This window comes from Schistocerca americana, chromosome 4 (assembly GCF_021461395.2).
Source record: "Schistocerca americana isolate TAMUIC-IGC-003095 chromosome 4, iqSchAmer2.1, whole genome shotgun sequence".
Lineage (NCBI taxonomy): Eukaryota > Metazoa > Arthropoda > Insecta > Orthoptera > Acrididae > Schistocerca > Schistocerca americana.
In genome coordinates, this window is record NC_060122.1 from 301965494 (window position 1) to 301982461 (window position 16968).

The 16968-nt window shown below is 41.8% G+C and overlaps 1 protein-coding gene across 3 annotated transcripts in view; it reads right to left on the bottom strand.

Moving 5' to 3' along the window:
* The window catches only part of LOC124612700 (adhesion G protein-coupled receptor A3), a 193851-nt gene that overhangs the window by 112493 nt on the left and 64390 nt on the right, over positions 1 to 16968 (bottom strand). Inside the window, exons 4-6 of one of the 3 annotated variants that reach the window (XM_047141047.1) lie at positions 8726 to 8797; positions 8421 to 8492; positions 7774 to 7987 (exon numbers count right to left, since the gene is read on the bottom strand). In XM_047141047.1, coding sequence (XP_046997003.1) covers positions 7774 to 7987; positions 8421 to 8492; positions 8726 to 8797 — 358 coding nt within the window. Of the gene's footprint in view, positions 1 to 7773; positions 7988 to 8420; positions 8493 to 8574; positions 8688 to 8725; positions 8798 to 16968 lie in introns of those variants that run through there. The other 2 variants (XM_047141049.1, XM_047141048.1) reach the window with 2 other exon arrangements.

Consider the following 16968-nt stretch of genomic DNA (forward strand, 5'->3'; position numbering starts at 1 on the left):
ATGGTGAATTTCTGGCAGACACCAAGAGAGTGAAAATGTGCTGCAGATACAATATATTATGAAGAAACTAAGGCACAAGTTTCAATTACCATGGTTTGTTGTTCAAAGAGGCAAGATACTCTTGTTGGCCACACAACATTGGCTTGTGTGCTCCTAAGCACTTAAAATTTTTCACACTGCACTGAATTTTATAATTTGGAATAATTTCAGAGTAAAACATATTACATATAAACTGAGTGTTTAGTAATGTCTGATGAATGATTTCAATTCAACTGTCAACCATTCAAAACATGTGCGAAAACAATATCATTAGAATTATATCTACAATTCTCATATCAGTGAATGGAAAACCCATGATGGAATAACAATATGAAAAGCATACATTGCTACTCACTACATAGAGGTGGTGTTGAATGGCCGACAGACAAAATGAAAAAGACTGCTAGATATTATTCAGCTTTCAGACTAAGCCTAATCGGGCCTTAGAGCTCAGAGACAACAGTGGCAGCATGCATGTGTAAGTTGTGAAGAGTTCAGCTGCCTACATGTGATGAAGGACTTACTCTGATTTCTGAATAATATTTAGCAATCTTTTTCACTGTGCCTGTCTGCCACTCAATGCTTCCACCACAAGGTGAGTAGCAATCCATCCTTTTAAAATTGTTGTTATTCTCTCACAAGAACAATATAAAACGGATGGATTGCTGCTCGCCACATGAAGGGGGAACTGAGTGGCAGAAAGAAACATTGAAAAAAGATTGCCAGAAATTATCTGCTATTGGACAGAGCCCTTCATCAGAGGTAGACAAAGCAAAGGTCCAACTGTGACTGTGTCTGAGGTGAACAGCAGTCTTGGCAAAGTTGGGTTTGGGTACACAAGAGGTATGGGACAAGGAGGGGGGAGATATGGCAGGGTAGGGTGGGAAAACATGCTAGTGTTGCCTGTAGGAGTATGCAGGAACACGGCAGGGACAGAACAGTGAGCTACTAGGTGGAGCATGGGGTGGGGGTCTGTGCTGGGGTGGATATGGGAATTGGGGAGGGGGGGGGGGGGGGAGTGCGAAGGTGGAGAAGAGAGAAATGAAAAGGACTATGCTGGTACTTTGGTGTATTGAAGGCATGTGTAGTGCTGGAGTGGAAATGAAAGTCATGACTAACAAAATTTGAGACCAACGTGATTGTGGGAATGAAAGGCATGTTGCAGGGAGAGTTCCCATTTGTGCAATTCAGAAAAGATGTTGTTGATGGGATGAATCTAGATGGTGCAGACTGTGAAGCAGTTGTTGATGTCAAGCACATGATGATGGGTGGAATGCTCAGCAACTGGGTGGCCACAGTTTGACAGTGGTCATTGTGTGGACAAACAGCTTTTTAGTGCCTGCAATACACTCATGAACAGAAACATGAACAACTGAGTTTGTTTCTTTTATTCCAGATTTTGATCAGAGAAATTGTCATCAGACAGTTGACAGAGGACTATTTTTGTGATTAAAGAAACTATTTCTAGCTCGCTGGTAGTCATGTCAATGTCAGTGGACAGAGCTAAAACGGTAGATCACATGACTGCTTTCACAGATGGTGCTACATTTGATGAAAAGGAGAGGCATGTGACAGGACTGAAGTATGTGGTAGTGTGAGGATAGATGGGACAGGTCTTACATCTAAGTCTATTCCAGACATGTGAGCTGTAGGGCAATGGGTTGCTGGGAGCAGGGGTGGAATAGACACGGACACAGATATTGCACAGGTTGGGTGGGCAGCAGAATACTGCTGAGGAAGAAATAGGGAGGCTATTTACTCATTTCACAGCATGATGGTTGGTAGTCAAAAGTCTTGCAGAGAATGTGGTTCAGTTGTTCCTGTCCTGGGTGGTGCTGAGTAGCAAGGGGAATGCTCCTTGATGGCTGTTGAGTAGCTATGTAGGCAATAGTAGGTGACTGGTGGGTCAAGACACGTGAAATCTGTTTCTGGACAAGGTGGAGAGGGTAATTTCAGTCTTTGAAGGCCTCAGCAAGGCTCTTTGCATATTTGGAGAGCAGTTGATTGTCACTATGCATGCAACAACCATGGGTGGTTAGGCTATATCGAAGGAACTTCTTGATATGGAACAGATGGCAGCTGTCAAAGTGGTGGCACTGTTGGTAATTGGTGGGTTTGATGTGGGCAGAGGTTTTGATGTAGTCATCCCTGAGTTGAAAGTCAACACTGAGGAAGGTGGCTTGACGGACTGAGGAACCAAGTAAAATCAAAGGAGAAGAAGGTGTTGAGGTTCTCGAGGAACGTGGCTAGTGTCTCCTCACTCTTGGACCAGATTGTGGAAATCTCATCAATGAATAAGAAGTTGGTGAGGAGTTTGGGATTTTCGGCACCTAGGATGGATTCCTCTAGATCAGGATGGTGCCATGGGGATGCTGCTTATTGCTGCACTATAGATTCTTCTTCTTCTTTAAGAAGGTGGCAGCCTCAAAGGAGAAGTAATTGTGGGTGGAATGTAGTAGGTCACAGAGGCCAGGAAGGAGGAAGGAGGCTGTAGACTTGAAGTGAGTTGGGCGCTGGGAAAATTAGTGTTCAATAGCCAGAAATCCACGGGCATCGGGGATGTTAGTGCAGAGGAATGTGGCATAGAGAGTAACTAGCAGGAACATGAACTGTAGATAATATGTAGAGTAAATAGCTAATGTATCCCTCCCCTCCTAAGGTCTAATCTGTACCTCCCCCCCAACCTCCCAACTGAGATCACTGCTCACCTCAAAGGCAGTCAGGCCTTTATGCTTGGAGACAGTAGCCACTGTTGTGTGAGTTGCTTATGTGTGTGTGTGTTTTTCCTACATCTGACAATGGACTCAGTCCATCAGCTGATAATTTCTAGCAGTCTGTTTTTCTATGTGCCAATTTGCTACTCAATGTCTCCTCTGTGTAGGTAAGAATATATCCATTTCAAACAATGGAAACTCCAGGTTGGAATATCAAACATGTAAGGAGAGAGAGATTGCTGCTTACGATAAAGATGATAAGTTAAGCTGCAGACAGGCACAATTAAAAGACAATCACACATTAGCTTCTGGTCACAGCCTTTGTCAGAAAAAGAAACACACACCATTTTTTTTTCTTTTTCTGACAAAGGCTATGGCTGAAATGTAATGCAAGTGACTTAATTCTGCCTGCCTGCAATTTAAAGTGTCATCTTTGTGGTAAGTAGCAAGCTATGTTTTCAATACATCCATTTAATATTGTTGTTATTCAAGATCAGATTTTCTATTGCTTGATTCTTACACATGGTGATAAGAAAAAGCCTGGAAAGCTTGAAAGACTGTTACAGGGTGAGCTGTGCTGAGAAATAAATGTTCATAAAAAAACTGATATGTTATGCCATTTCAGAGTTAATTAGCACTGAAGTTACCCAACTGAGCCATTGTGCATGCAAATTCAAGTGGTCAGCCAGATACAATTAATGTCAGTTGCTCTCACAATATAGATGATAGCACATGAGACTGCTCATCCTTTAGCTTGGGTTCAAACCTTACTACCGTCTAATGCCTAATTTTTGTACCCACTCTCTCGATCAGGTTTAGGAAAACAAATGAGGAACACATTTGACAATATCATCTCTGGCAGATTGCTTGAATTTCCATGAGCAATTGTTTGATTTGCTAACTTCAATGCTAATTAACTTGGAAACGAGGCACCATATCGAATTTTCTTCTTAACAATTACTTCTCAGTACAACATACTCTGCAACACTCTTACAAGGTTTTCAGACTGTTTCTGACCACACTATATACAGATTTTTTTATAAGCAAATACCTATTCTCTTTTCAAATCCAGTATTGGAAATCAAATAGATGATTATGCTGACGATAGGTTATGAATGTGATGTTTCATACTTCAATGTGAGCACCAGTCAAATTTGATTGAAATTTAATGAAAAACAAAAGACTTAAACCGTGGTAAATTGACACCAATTCTTGTGTCCCTGAAGTTTTTTATACTTGTCATTTCATATGTAAAATATTAGAGTTACTATATATATATGAATAATCCATATATATTTTTCCAAAATTTAAGGATGAAATACTGGGATGTATGGTATAATTGTAATATGGTTGGTACTATTCCACCTCTAACAATAGATCCTCCTGTAGTGTTGTTGCGGCCTCAGTCTGAGATGTGTCACTGAAGTGAAGTATTAACCACATGTTAACTTGTTAATTACAGCCATAAGTTCTTGTTATCGTTCATATACCGCTAAATAATAATAATGATAATTATAATAATGTTGTTGTTGTGGTCTTCAGTCCTGAGACTGGTTTGATGTAGCTCTCCTACAAATAAAAATAAAAATAATAAACTTAAAATTACTGAAGAAGAAGAAGAGAACATAAACACTGCAGTGTGACGAAAGCACGATATGTGTGAAGGTTGTACTCACGAGTAGTGAAAAAAACCAAAGAAATAAACTAATCACCAAGTGTTTCATGGCCAAAAAGCAAATCATCCTAAACATTGAAAAATGGCTCTGAAATTATGCAGTTAAGAAGCAACAATATGGATGCACAGTGACTAGTGAAATGTGCCACCTTGAAGCACCGGCTTTAGCCAAAGCCTTTAGCCTCACTGGTTTCAAAACTAGCCAGGGCTGGCTATCAAGGTTTTTCAGTCAAAACAGATTAGGCTTCCAGAGAAAAACTACCATCACTCACTGGTTTCACCGTGATTACGAGTTTACACCACTACGTAATAAATTTGTGCCGCAAACATTCCTATATATTATTGCAAATTGGTAACACAGATCAAGCACAAGTCTATTTTGAGATGCCGCTTGACAACACCATGAACAGAAAATGGGAATCCAGCATCATGATATGAACAGGCAACAATGAGAAGCAAATTTGTACAGTGGTGGACAAAAATTACCACTTTTATGGTAGTTTTCTGAAAATATCACTAAAAGGCATATTGGTGAGAGTGAATCTGAAAGGATGGATGGACAATGACTTTGTGGTTGACTGGGTGACACATGCTTGGCTATGTTGCCTTGGTGCGTTAACGAATTTTTTTGGAATAATTTTCCTTCTAAATATCACATAAAGTGGTAACCTGCACCAATTATGGTACATCTTTGCTTCTCACTGCGACTAGTTCATATCATTAAGCTGGATATTCCCCTTTCCAGTTCATGGTGTTATCGAGCAGCATCTCAAAACAGCCTGCCAATTGATCTACCTTACCAATTTTCAATAATGTACAGGAATGTTCGTAACACAAATTATCATGTAGTGATGAATATTTACTACTTTATCCTTGCAACATGATGGTCCTGGGCAGCTCCCGCAGACATACAACCAAGAAAGTGCAAGACAAGTTACAAAATGGGAAAATTGACTTGTTCATTATCCGTGGAGGCCTAACATCCATCCTGCAAACATTAGATATGAGTATTAATAGGCCATTCAAAGCTGCACTTAAACAGTGCTAAACACAATGGATGGCTGATGAAAACCACAAGTTAATGTTGAGTGCAAAAATCAAGAGGCTGGATTTAACACAGATTTGTGAGCGAAATGTTTGTGGGGCTCCATTCCACTACAACTGGTAGAAAAATCCTTTAAAAATGTTGTATCACATGTTCACTGGACAGAACCGAGGACGATGTTCTATGGGAAGATGGCAATGACAACAATGATTCTTCCGCTAGTGATGATGATGAAAGTGACAATGAATAGAATCATCATTTTAGAATCTTTTTTTTTGTAAATAAAACACTAATTAAAGCCAATATTTCCTTTTTCTTCCCCCTAAAACTAGGGTACTCAGATTATTCAATGGTGCTGATTATTCACGTATATATGGTATATTCATTCAGTCGCATTCAATAAAATGCAAATCTTCCTTTAACTTCACTATTTACTGATGTTCATTAACTTTAACCATAGAAAAGAAGTCAAATATACACTATTAGTAAACGGTATTGAAAGTATACTTTTCATGTGCACTGAAACAATTCCAAGTGTAATGCATCTTAATTATTTCGCACACAGAGCGATCCAAAGGGCCTACTACAGTAGGAAGACTTTTCATTTTTGTTTAGATGTGCTTTAGATACACTCATGTTAAGAAAAAAACAGAACACCTTGAACAACTAGAGATAGGATGTTCATACTCACTGGACACAGACATTAATATGTTCAGCAGAGTGATTAGCATTTCAGTCACCTTGGTTCAGCACAAGTCCTGTTGCCTAGAAGGCACAGGGTCCACCATGGGCCCTGATAACTAGTTCCATGTGTGATGCCATCGATGTGAATAATGTGTGAATTGGCGTCCTGGGGAAAAGCCATCTAAGCTGCATTTACCTTGTTCCAAAGTTCATCTGTGGTGGTTGGCATTGGGTCATTTTGCTGCACCCGTTGTTTCACCATATCCCACACATTTTTTATTGGTGGCAAGTCTGGTGGTCTGGTGGGCCAGGAAAAAGGCTCACATCCTGTGACATCAAGAAGACACGTATTCCTGCAGCAACATGTGGTCGTGCATTGTCTAGTTGAAAAATGGCGTCTGGGGTTGTGATGCAGAAAGGGTATAGCTACAGGTTACAGGATGTCATTCACGTAGGTCACCCTGGTCACAGTGCCCTGGATACACACCAACTGTGATTTGTGGTTGTACCCGATAGCATCCCACACCATGAGGCCTTGAGCTGGCGCTGTATGTCTTGGGCGACTGCAGTCATTGTTATGCCACTGCCCCTTTCTGCAGCAAACCAAAGTGCGGCTATCATTTTCAAACAAACAGAACCCAGATTCATCCTAAAACACTATCTGACACCATTCTTGCCACTGTTCCATGATGTCCCATACACCATTGCCATCTAGCATGTTTCTGCACATTCGGCAAAGGTAGGCAGAGAAGTAATGTGCACGTAATCCATTCCACAATGAATGGTGACAGACAGTCACCACTGACACTGTACGATGTGTTCCACTGTTGTGGCAGTGCTAAGGAGGACGCATATCTGTGCTACAATGCCATTATGATGAGGTGTCTGCCTTCTCCGGGGGTGGTCTGGGTTGTGCAACCTGACCCATCTTGTCACATTCTATGATCTTCCATGAACCATTCTGCATGCATTCATTGCACTGCCGAAACCCTTTGTCACACATGAGCAGCATTTTCCCAGATGGATGCATCACATTCTCCCATGCAAATAATGCATTCTCAGTTAAACTCACTGATCTGATGGTATGGTTCGCGCAAATGTCTGCGAGATATCCTGCACATCTGCTCAAGTCACACTGATCCATTACCTTCGGTTTATAAGGACAATGACATCTTACCAGTAGGTGGTGTCGTGCCACGACATCAATGCTGACCTTGAACCCGTGGGCCGACAAGGTTCATATGCTAATCATTTTTGCAGAACATACTAATGTACGTGTCCTGTGAATATAAATGTCCTATCTCTAATTGTTCAAGGTGTTCTATTTTTTTCTGAACATGAGTGTCTTTTGTGACCACTAACGTAAACACTAAAAAATAAGCCAACCATGCAACAACAACTTGTATCCAATTTTGAAGGTGGAGTGCATATTCCAACATACATATTTCAGGAATAAGTGAATTGACACACTGTTCACATTACTTTCTCTATGCCACTGCTGACAATACTTAATTGCAAATAAAACACGTCAGAAATATGAGAGATAATGAAAATTTTGGTTTCTGTCAAAATACATTACACATAAATATCTTTTACACAAAGAATTTAAATATGACCTGATCATGAGAAGGTTGCAATTCAAGAAGATCCGATGACTGAACATCACAAGGTAAGTCTGTGTCTGGCTGAAGTTTTCGTAGTAAATGGCCTTTTAATGATCCTGGTGAATCACATTTAGCCATTGGTGAAATCTTCACTGACATATTCTGAGCCCATGTCAAAATCCAGCTCATTTGGCAGTCACAGTGTAACGGATTGTCCGAGATGTCCCTGAATCCAATGAAAAAAATCATACTTTCCTCACACATATTGAATTTTAACACTAACAACTCTTTTTTAAAATAAGTTCTGACAATAAATATGTATAAATATTTAAAATATATTTTGCAAGTAAATCAGTCAAATCTGTAGACTTTTTTTTAGTTTCTAGACACTTCACAACAGCTCTGAAATATTACTGTGTTCTGTATTATTCCTTACAGTGTATTTGAATAAATGAAGTTGTAATGAGTAAACACTAATTTCTGGGAAAAATTCGAAACTGCAAAATTCGAGTTACAATATTTGAACCACACTAGTCTTAAATTTTATTGGCAGATAGGCATATAAACTGTTTGTCTACTACAGTTAAGTAAACATTAATAAACTAAAGAAACAAGAGCCTGAACCTGCCAAACACATACACATGGACTTTTTTACTTACAACTGCTTTAAGGCAAATAAGTTATCAAATGTCCCCTCACGTATCCTCATTAGGCGGTTCTGATTAAGTTTCCTGAAAAAGAAAACATCAAGTTAAAGAAAGCAATGCATGATTCTCAAAAAGAATAAAACTTTAACTAGTAAATCAAACTTGCCTAACAACACATGCTGATGTTTTCCATTACTACTTCCTTTTCATGCACTTTCAAAAAAAATCAGTACAGCATGCAAATTTCATAAATCTTTAATGGATACAAAATCAGCCCACACCATTCAAACATACTTAAATTGTTCATATCCACTTACAACTTCTCTAAATTTTCAAGTCCATCAAAAACAGTGTAGTCAATTCTCCCTAGTCTGTTTGCAGACAAATCTCTGAAAAAGAGGAAAACATATTATGGAAAGATATCGAAGTAGTTTACACGAGGAAGCCAGCTGTATTTCTACTTCCCCCACCCTGCTTTTTCCAGTCTGCAGGCAGTGATCACAGTTCTCTAACGACCCAATAATCTCTAAATTACCCACAAATGCTATGTCAGTATTCTTCATTTATGATTAGTTTTGATATTAGATGATCATCAGATCAACACCGTATTATACAGTGAGCAAGGGCAGTTTACTGACATCAGACATGCAAGCGGGACACTAGAGCCCACTGTATCAGCATCATGGCTCCATAAATACTTGAGTTCACTAATATGACATACAAACAAGTCGCTTGTAAGTCTGATCTCAACAAATGGCCTTCCATGCTGTACTTAAAATACTAACTAACCTGATGATGATGATGATGATCTATAATTGAAACTATTGTCCAATCTCATCTCAACTTTCATTTCTGTTGTAAAATACTGGCATTCTGAGCTCAAAGATAATATGGTATATTGAACAGACTGAATTCCTCCACGTCAATCAGCTTTGATCCTAAAAACACTGATTTTATGAAACCCAACTTGCTCTTTTCTCACATGATAAACTGAAAGCCATGGGTCAAGGCAATTAGGTGGGTGCAATATTTCTTGACTTCCGAAAAGCATTAGATTCAGTACCTCACCAACAACAAAAGTACGATTAACTTGGATATCAAAGAAAATTTGTGAGATGATTTCTTGGTGGGGAGGATATAAACACATCAAAAAAGTTTTGCATCACCTTGGTTCCGAGAGTTCCAGAACCTGTACAGAAAATTGGAACAGAGATCAATATAAACATCAGTTCCGCCCTTTTTATTGCACCTGAAAACCACACATTGCATGCTGTACCACCATACAGCGAGACCTTCAGAGGTGATGGTCCAGATTGCTGTACACACCAGTACTTCTATCATCCAGTAGCACATCCTCTTGCACTGATGCATGCTTGTATTCATCGTGGCATACTATCCACAAGTTCATCAAGGCACTGTTGGTCCAGATTGTCCCACGGCGATTCGGCGTAGAAACCTCAGAGTGGTTGGTGGGTCACGTTGTCCATAAACAATCCTTTTCAGTCATTCCCTGGCATGTTCGATAGGGTTCATGTCTATAAAAACATGCTGGCCACTATAGTCGAGCAATGACGTTATCCTGAAGGAAATCATTCACAAATTGTGCATGATGGGGTTGCGAATTGTCGTCCATGAAGACGAATGCCTCGCCAATATGCTGCCGATATGGTTGCACTATTGGTCTGATGGCATTCATGCATCATACAGCCATTACGGTGCTTTCCATGACCACCAGTGGTGTACGTCGGCCACACATAATGCCACCCCAAAACAGCAGGGAACATCCACCTTGTAGCACTCGCTGGACAGTGTGTCTAAGCTGTTCAGCCTGACCAGGTTGCCTCCAAACAAGTCTCTGACAATTGTCTAGCCAGACAAGGCGTATGTGGCACTCATCGGTGAAGAGAACGTGATGCCAACCCTGAGCGATCCATTTGGCATATGTTGTTGGGCTCATCTGTACCGCTCTGCATGGTGTCGTGGTTACAAATGTGGACATCATCATGGATGTCGGGAGTGAAGTTGTACATCATGCAGCCTATTTCACACAGTTTGAGTCGTAACATGACGTCCTGTGGCTGCACAAAAAACATTATTCAACATGGTGGCGTTGCTGCCAGGGTTTCTCCGAGCCATAATCCGTAGGAAGCGGTCATTCACCGCAGTAGTAGTCCTTGGGTGGCCTGAGCGAGGCATGTCATCGACAGTTCCTGTCTCCTGTATATCCTCCATGTCCCAGCAACATTGCTTTGGTTCACTCCAAGACACCTACACACTTACCTTGTTGAGAGCCCTTCCTGGCACAAAGTAACAATGCAGGTGCGATCGAACCATGATATTGACCATCTAGGCATGGTTGAACTACAGACAACATGAGCTTGTACCTCCTTCCTGGTGGAATGACTGGAACTGATCAGCTGTCGGACCCCCTCCGTCTAAGAGGTGCTGCTCATGCATGTTTGTTTACATCTTCGGGCAGGTTTAGTGACATTTCTGAACAGTCAAAGGGACTGTGTTCAAATGGTTCAAATGGCTCTGAGCACTATGGGACTTAACATCTGTGGTCATCAGTCCCCTAGAACTTAGAACTACTTAAACCTAACTAACCTAAGGACATCACACACATCCATGCCCGAGGCAGGAATCGAACCTGCGACCGTAGCGGTCACGTTGTTCATCAACATAAGTACCTTCACAAGTGCCCCAAGGAAGTGTGTTGCGATCCTCAATTTGCATGTTGTACATTAATGATCTTCTGGGCAATATTAACATTAACATGATACTTTTTGAAGGCAATGCAGTGATCTATAATCAAACACTGTCTGAAAGATTCTACACCAATATGAAATCAGATCCTTACAACAATTCAAAGTGAGGCGAAATCAAACAATGGAAACTTGATGTTGGAATATCAACAATAAAAGAAAAATAGATAAATTGCTACTCCCATTAAAGTGACACATTGAGTTGCAGACAAGTACAACGAAAAGACACTTAGACACTAGCTTTTGGACAAAGCCTTATTCAGGGAAGGAAATACACACATATTCATGCACACAAGCAAGCCCAACTTACACACACATCGCCATCTCCAGCAGCTTGAACCAGAATGCAACTGCCATGTAGAATGGAAGTAGTAATCTGGAATGGGCAGACAATGGATAGCAGGGTACGGGTGGGGCGCTGTCTGACGAAGTGTGCAGGGACTAGATTGCCAACACACACTATGTCAGAAAGCTGTGGGGCAGGGAGAAGGGAAGGGAGGAGGGGGGAGGGGGAAACAGGGAGTGCAAAGGGAGGCGAGTGAGGAAGGGGAAAGACATGCAAGTGCACTGGTAGCAGCAAAAAAGGAGAGGAGTGAAGAAGGAAAAAGATGGGTGAGTGTGCTGGTAGAGGACAGCATGCAAAGAGGGTGAGTGGACAAGAATAGTTAGGAGGTGATAAGACAACAGAGAGGTTGGAAGTTGTGGGTATATGAGGTTACCACAGCCTGAGAATGTGATAATTCAAGAACTGAGAATGTGTTGTGAGGCTGTTGAAGAAGGTGCAAGCATATGGAATTGATTCAGAGATATGTGAGTGGCTTGTAGACTTCTTAAGTTATTGGTCCCAATATGTTGTCTTTGATGGCAAGTGTTCATCAGAGATGAGGGTATCGTCAGGGGTGCCCCAGGGAAGTGTGACAGGACCACTAATATTCTCTGTTTACATAAATGACTTGGGAGACAGGGTAGGCAACAATCTATGGCTGTTTGCTGATGATGCAGAGGTGTACAGTAAGGTGTTGAAGTTGAGTGACTGTAGGAGGATACAAGGTGACTTAGACAAAATTTCTAGCTGGTGTGATGAATGGCAGCTAGCTCTAAGTGTCAAGAAATGTATGTTAATGCAGATGAGTAGGAGAAACAAACTCATTATGTTCAGATACCGTATTAGTAGTGTCCTGCTTGAAACCATCACATCATTTAAATACCTGCACGTAACGTTGCACAGCGATATCAAATGGAACGAGCAGTGAGGATCATGGTAGGAAAGGCAAATGGTCAACTTTGGTTTATTGGGAGAATTCTGGGAAAGTGTGGTTCATCTTTAAAGGAGATGGCATACAGGATGGTAGTGCAGTCTATTCTTGAGTACTGCCCAAGTGTTTGGGACCCGTACCAGGTTGGATTAAAGGAAGACATCGAAGCAACTCAGAGGCGAGCTGCTAGATTTGTTACTGGTAGCTTCGAACAACATCCAAGTGTTATGGAGATGCTTCAGGAACTCAAATGGGAATCTCTGGAAGAAAGACAACATTCTTTTCAAGGAACACTATTGAGAAAATTTGAAGAACCAGCATTTGAAGCTGACTGATTTATGCCTCCACCATATACTGCATGTAAGGAACATGAAGATAAGATATGAGAAATTAGGGCTCATACAGAGGCATATAGACAATCATTTTTCCCCTCATGCCATTAGCAAGTGGAACAGGAATGGAAATAACTAGTAGGGGTACGGCATACCCTCTGCCATGCACCGTTATGTAAATTTTGGTGTATCAATGTAGAAGTAGAAATGGTGCAGGAGGATCTGTCTGTGGACTAGGTCGTCCCTGGGTGGCCAGGCTGTATGGAATGCATGTTTTGGAGTGGAAGGGATGACAGCTGTCGAAATGCAGGTACTGTTGGTGGTTAATGGGTTTAATGTGGACAGAGGTATGGATAGAACCATCAGGCAGGAGCAGGTAAACATCCAGGAAGGTGGCACACTGGGTTGAGGAGGTCCAGGTGAAGAAAATAGGAGAGAAGGTTGTTGGATGTGAAGTCTGCCAGTTATGCAAAACACCGTTTTTTCTCAGTACTCAAACATGTTTCGGCGCCACTGTGCCATCATCAGTAGGTTTTCATTTTTATTTATCCTGTAATGTGAACATATTTGTTAAATAATTATAAAATTATGTGCATCTTTAGTTCAAACAACAGAATGTTTCTTTTTGTAAATACCTCTACATTTGGTATGCATGTTCACATTGCAGAATAAATAAAAACGAAAACCCACTGATGATGACACAGTGGTGCTGAAACATGTTTGGGTACTGAGAAAAAACGGTGTTTTGCGTAACTGTCGGACCTCACATCCAACAATTTTAACTGCGTACGCAGCCAATACGAAGAGCTGCAAATCAAAATGAGGAGCGAAGGTGTTGAGGTTGTGAAGGAATGAGGGCAGGGTGTCTTTGCCCAAGTCCAGATCATTAAGATATCACCAAGAACCCGAGCCACACTATGGGTTTGGCATTTTGTTAGGCTAGGGAGGTCTCCTCTAGGTGACCCATAAACATGCTGGCATAGGAGAGTGTCATGCGAGTGTCCACGGCTGTGTTCTGCATTTCTATGTGTACCTTCCCTTCCAACCTGAAGTAGTTGTGTTAGGGTAAAGTTAATAAGGTGTATAAGGAATAAGGTAGAGTGTTTGGAGTCTAAAGGACGTCGGGAAAGGTAGTGTTCAATAGTGGTCAGATCATCGGTATGAGAGATGTTTGTGTATTGGGAAGTGGCGTCAACAGTGATGAGTAGGGATCCAGGAAATAAAGGGGTGGGGATGGTAGATACTCAGCGAAGAAAGTGCTTGGTATCTTTGACATGGGAGGCTAGATCACAGACAATTGGTTGGAAGTGTTTGTCAATGGTGGCTGGCACAATAACCAGCTACAATGGGGCATACAGGGTTGTTGTGTTTGTGGATTTTTGGGGAGCATGCGAAAGGTGTGTGTGTGGGGGGGGGGGGGGGGGGGTGTCATAGGAGTGATGGGGGAAATGGATTCAGGGGACGTGTTCTGGGAAGGGATTCAAGGTTATGTTGGACTTCTGGGATGGCGTCATTCTGGCAAAGTTTATAAGAGGTGGTGTCAGATAATTGGCAGAGGTATTCTGCCAGGCAGTCACTGTGACTCATACCAACAGTGGTGGAATCTTAATATGCAGGTAGGATGATTACGTCAGGATTTGTTTTGAGGTTTCTTCTGCTGAAAGGTTGGTGTTCTGAGGGAGTGACTTGAGGAAGGATGGCGAGATCAAGTTGGAGGCAAGGTATTCCTGGAAAGTGACAAAAAGGTGGTTAGGTGAGGGGATCACGGTTGGATGATGGTATGAACTGGTAGAGACAGGGTTCAATGTTGAAATTAAGTTGGCTTTGGTTGGAGAGACTGGTGGCAAAGAAGTGTCTCCACTGCAGGGATCGGTATAAGGATAGTAGTTGGGTGTAGGGCTAAAGAGGAGGCATTTGGATAGACTGAAACATCTATGAGGAACAGGGTGGTGGAAAGGATACCAACAGTGTTATGGGAATGTTTTAGCTCTGGATTTGGTCGAGTTTTTGGGGATGTGGCAAGCTGTAAATGTCAGATAGGCAGGGCCTGGGTGCTATGAGGGTTTGACAAGGAGGATAGTGGTGCTCTGAGGCAGCTGTAGGACATCAGCAGATTGGATAACTTACAGAGGTGGTGGCTGGAATGTTCCTCCAAGTGCTGGAGAACAAAAGATTCAACTTAAGAGAACGTAGCAGGGATTGCAGAAGAGCAGTAACTTGTGGAGGCAGCACATGTGGTTCTGTGATGCCTATACCATGGAGATGTGCTTTAGCAGTAGCAGTTTTGTAAGGACTGGTGGAATCTGAAAAGCTGAAGGTCACTGTGAAAGGAGAGGTGGGATCCAGAGAAGGGAAGTTTTATAGTTAGGCCATTGGAGGGAGTCTACGATTTAAGCAGGATTCATGAAACAGGATGTGGGACTGGGTTTTAGACATTGAAAGAGATACTTTTCTGAGCAGATGCAGAAAGATGAAGCAAGGGTCCATTGTGGCAGGGATGGCATAGGGGAAACAGGAATGATGTGGAAATGGGACAATGAAGCTGTTACATGGTTGTGAGGGTAGATGTACAACAGAAAACACAAATAAAAATATCTGAAGACTTACAAAAATACACACAGATACATAAAAATACACACAAATATGTGAAAATATGCACAAATAAGTAAATATGCACAAAATGAGGTGAAATTATGTAAAAACGTGCACAAATACATAAAAGTAGTTCAGAAATGTGGGAGAAAAGAAATGGATGAGGTATGTAAATATGAATGTGTTGGGATAAGGGATGAGAGGGGGAGAGGGGGATTGGTTAGGTTGAGGATCACAAGTTTGGTGACAGGTGTAGGTGTTGAAAATAAAATGCTACAGTATGTGAGGCTGAGGGGTGACAGGAAGGAAGGAATAATTATAATTATCAGTGGGAACAATTCGTGGCATCAGATGGTGCATCAAGAATCCGGACATCACGTAGCTGCGTGTTGCGGTGTGGACGAGATTGTTGATACAGTGTGTCTCGGAAGTGTGTGTGATTTGGAAGGCAGTGAAAAAAACTCAAAAAAGAAGAGAATGAGCAGAAGATGAGAAGAGTAATGCTACAGAAAACACTAAATGGAAGAAAAGCCATTAGGTAAAATCAAACAGTGGACATCCAGGTTGGAATATGAACAATTTAAGGAAACGATAAATTGTTAAATACTCTAAAGTTGCAGACAGACATAATAAAAAGGCACTTATACATTAGCTTTCGGCCACAGCCTTCAGAAAAAGAAACTCACACACACACACACACACACACACACACACACACACACACACACACCACACACACATTCATTCATCCACAGAAGCAAGCACAGTCAAGCACATGACTGCCATCTCTGGCAGCTCAGACCGAAATGCAACTGTCACGTAAAATGGAAGCAGCAATCTGGGGGTGGGGGACAGCAGGGTATAGGAAGGAGGAGAGAAGAGCACTGTCAGACAGAGCATGCAGGGTCTAAATTGCCAACTGGCACAGAATCAGAAGGCTGAAGGCTATGAGGAAGGGAGGTGGGGAGAGGGGAGGAGGTATGGGGAGCAAAAAAGGAGAGGAGCGAGGATGGGGAAAGATGGGCAGGTGCATTAGTACAGGGCGGCACATAAAGAGGATGAGAGGACGAGAATAAGGAGAAGGCGATAGGACAAGGTGCAGGGTGTGAGGACAGTAGGTTACTGAAGGTTGAGGTCAGGATAATTTTGAGAGTGGAGAGTCTGTTGTAAGGATAACTCCCAACTGAACAGTTCAGGAGAGCTGGTGGTGGAGGAAAGGTCCAGATGGCTCAGGTAGAGAAGCAGACAATGAAATCAAGTATGTTACACTGACCAGTCAGAACATTATACTACCGACCCACTATCGATATAAACCTGTCCAGGCAATAGCAGCATCACCTGGTGAGGAATGACTGCTAGTCAAGACACGTGTGGTGCATGTACTATCAGTGAGCATGCTGTCTGTGTGTAGAATAAAGAAGGTGTGCAACCTATCTGAGTTTGACTGAAGGCAGATTGTGATGCCCCAGAGGCTCGGTATGAGCACTTCAAAAACTGTACGACTTGTCAGATGTTCAAGGAGTGCTATGGTGAGTGTTTCCAACACATGGCAAAATGAAGGTGAAACCATATCCAGATGTCACGGGGTTTGGTGGCTAACCTTCATTACGATGTC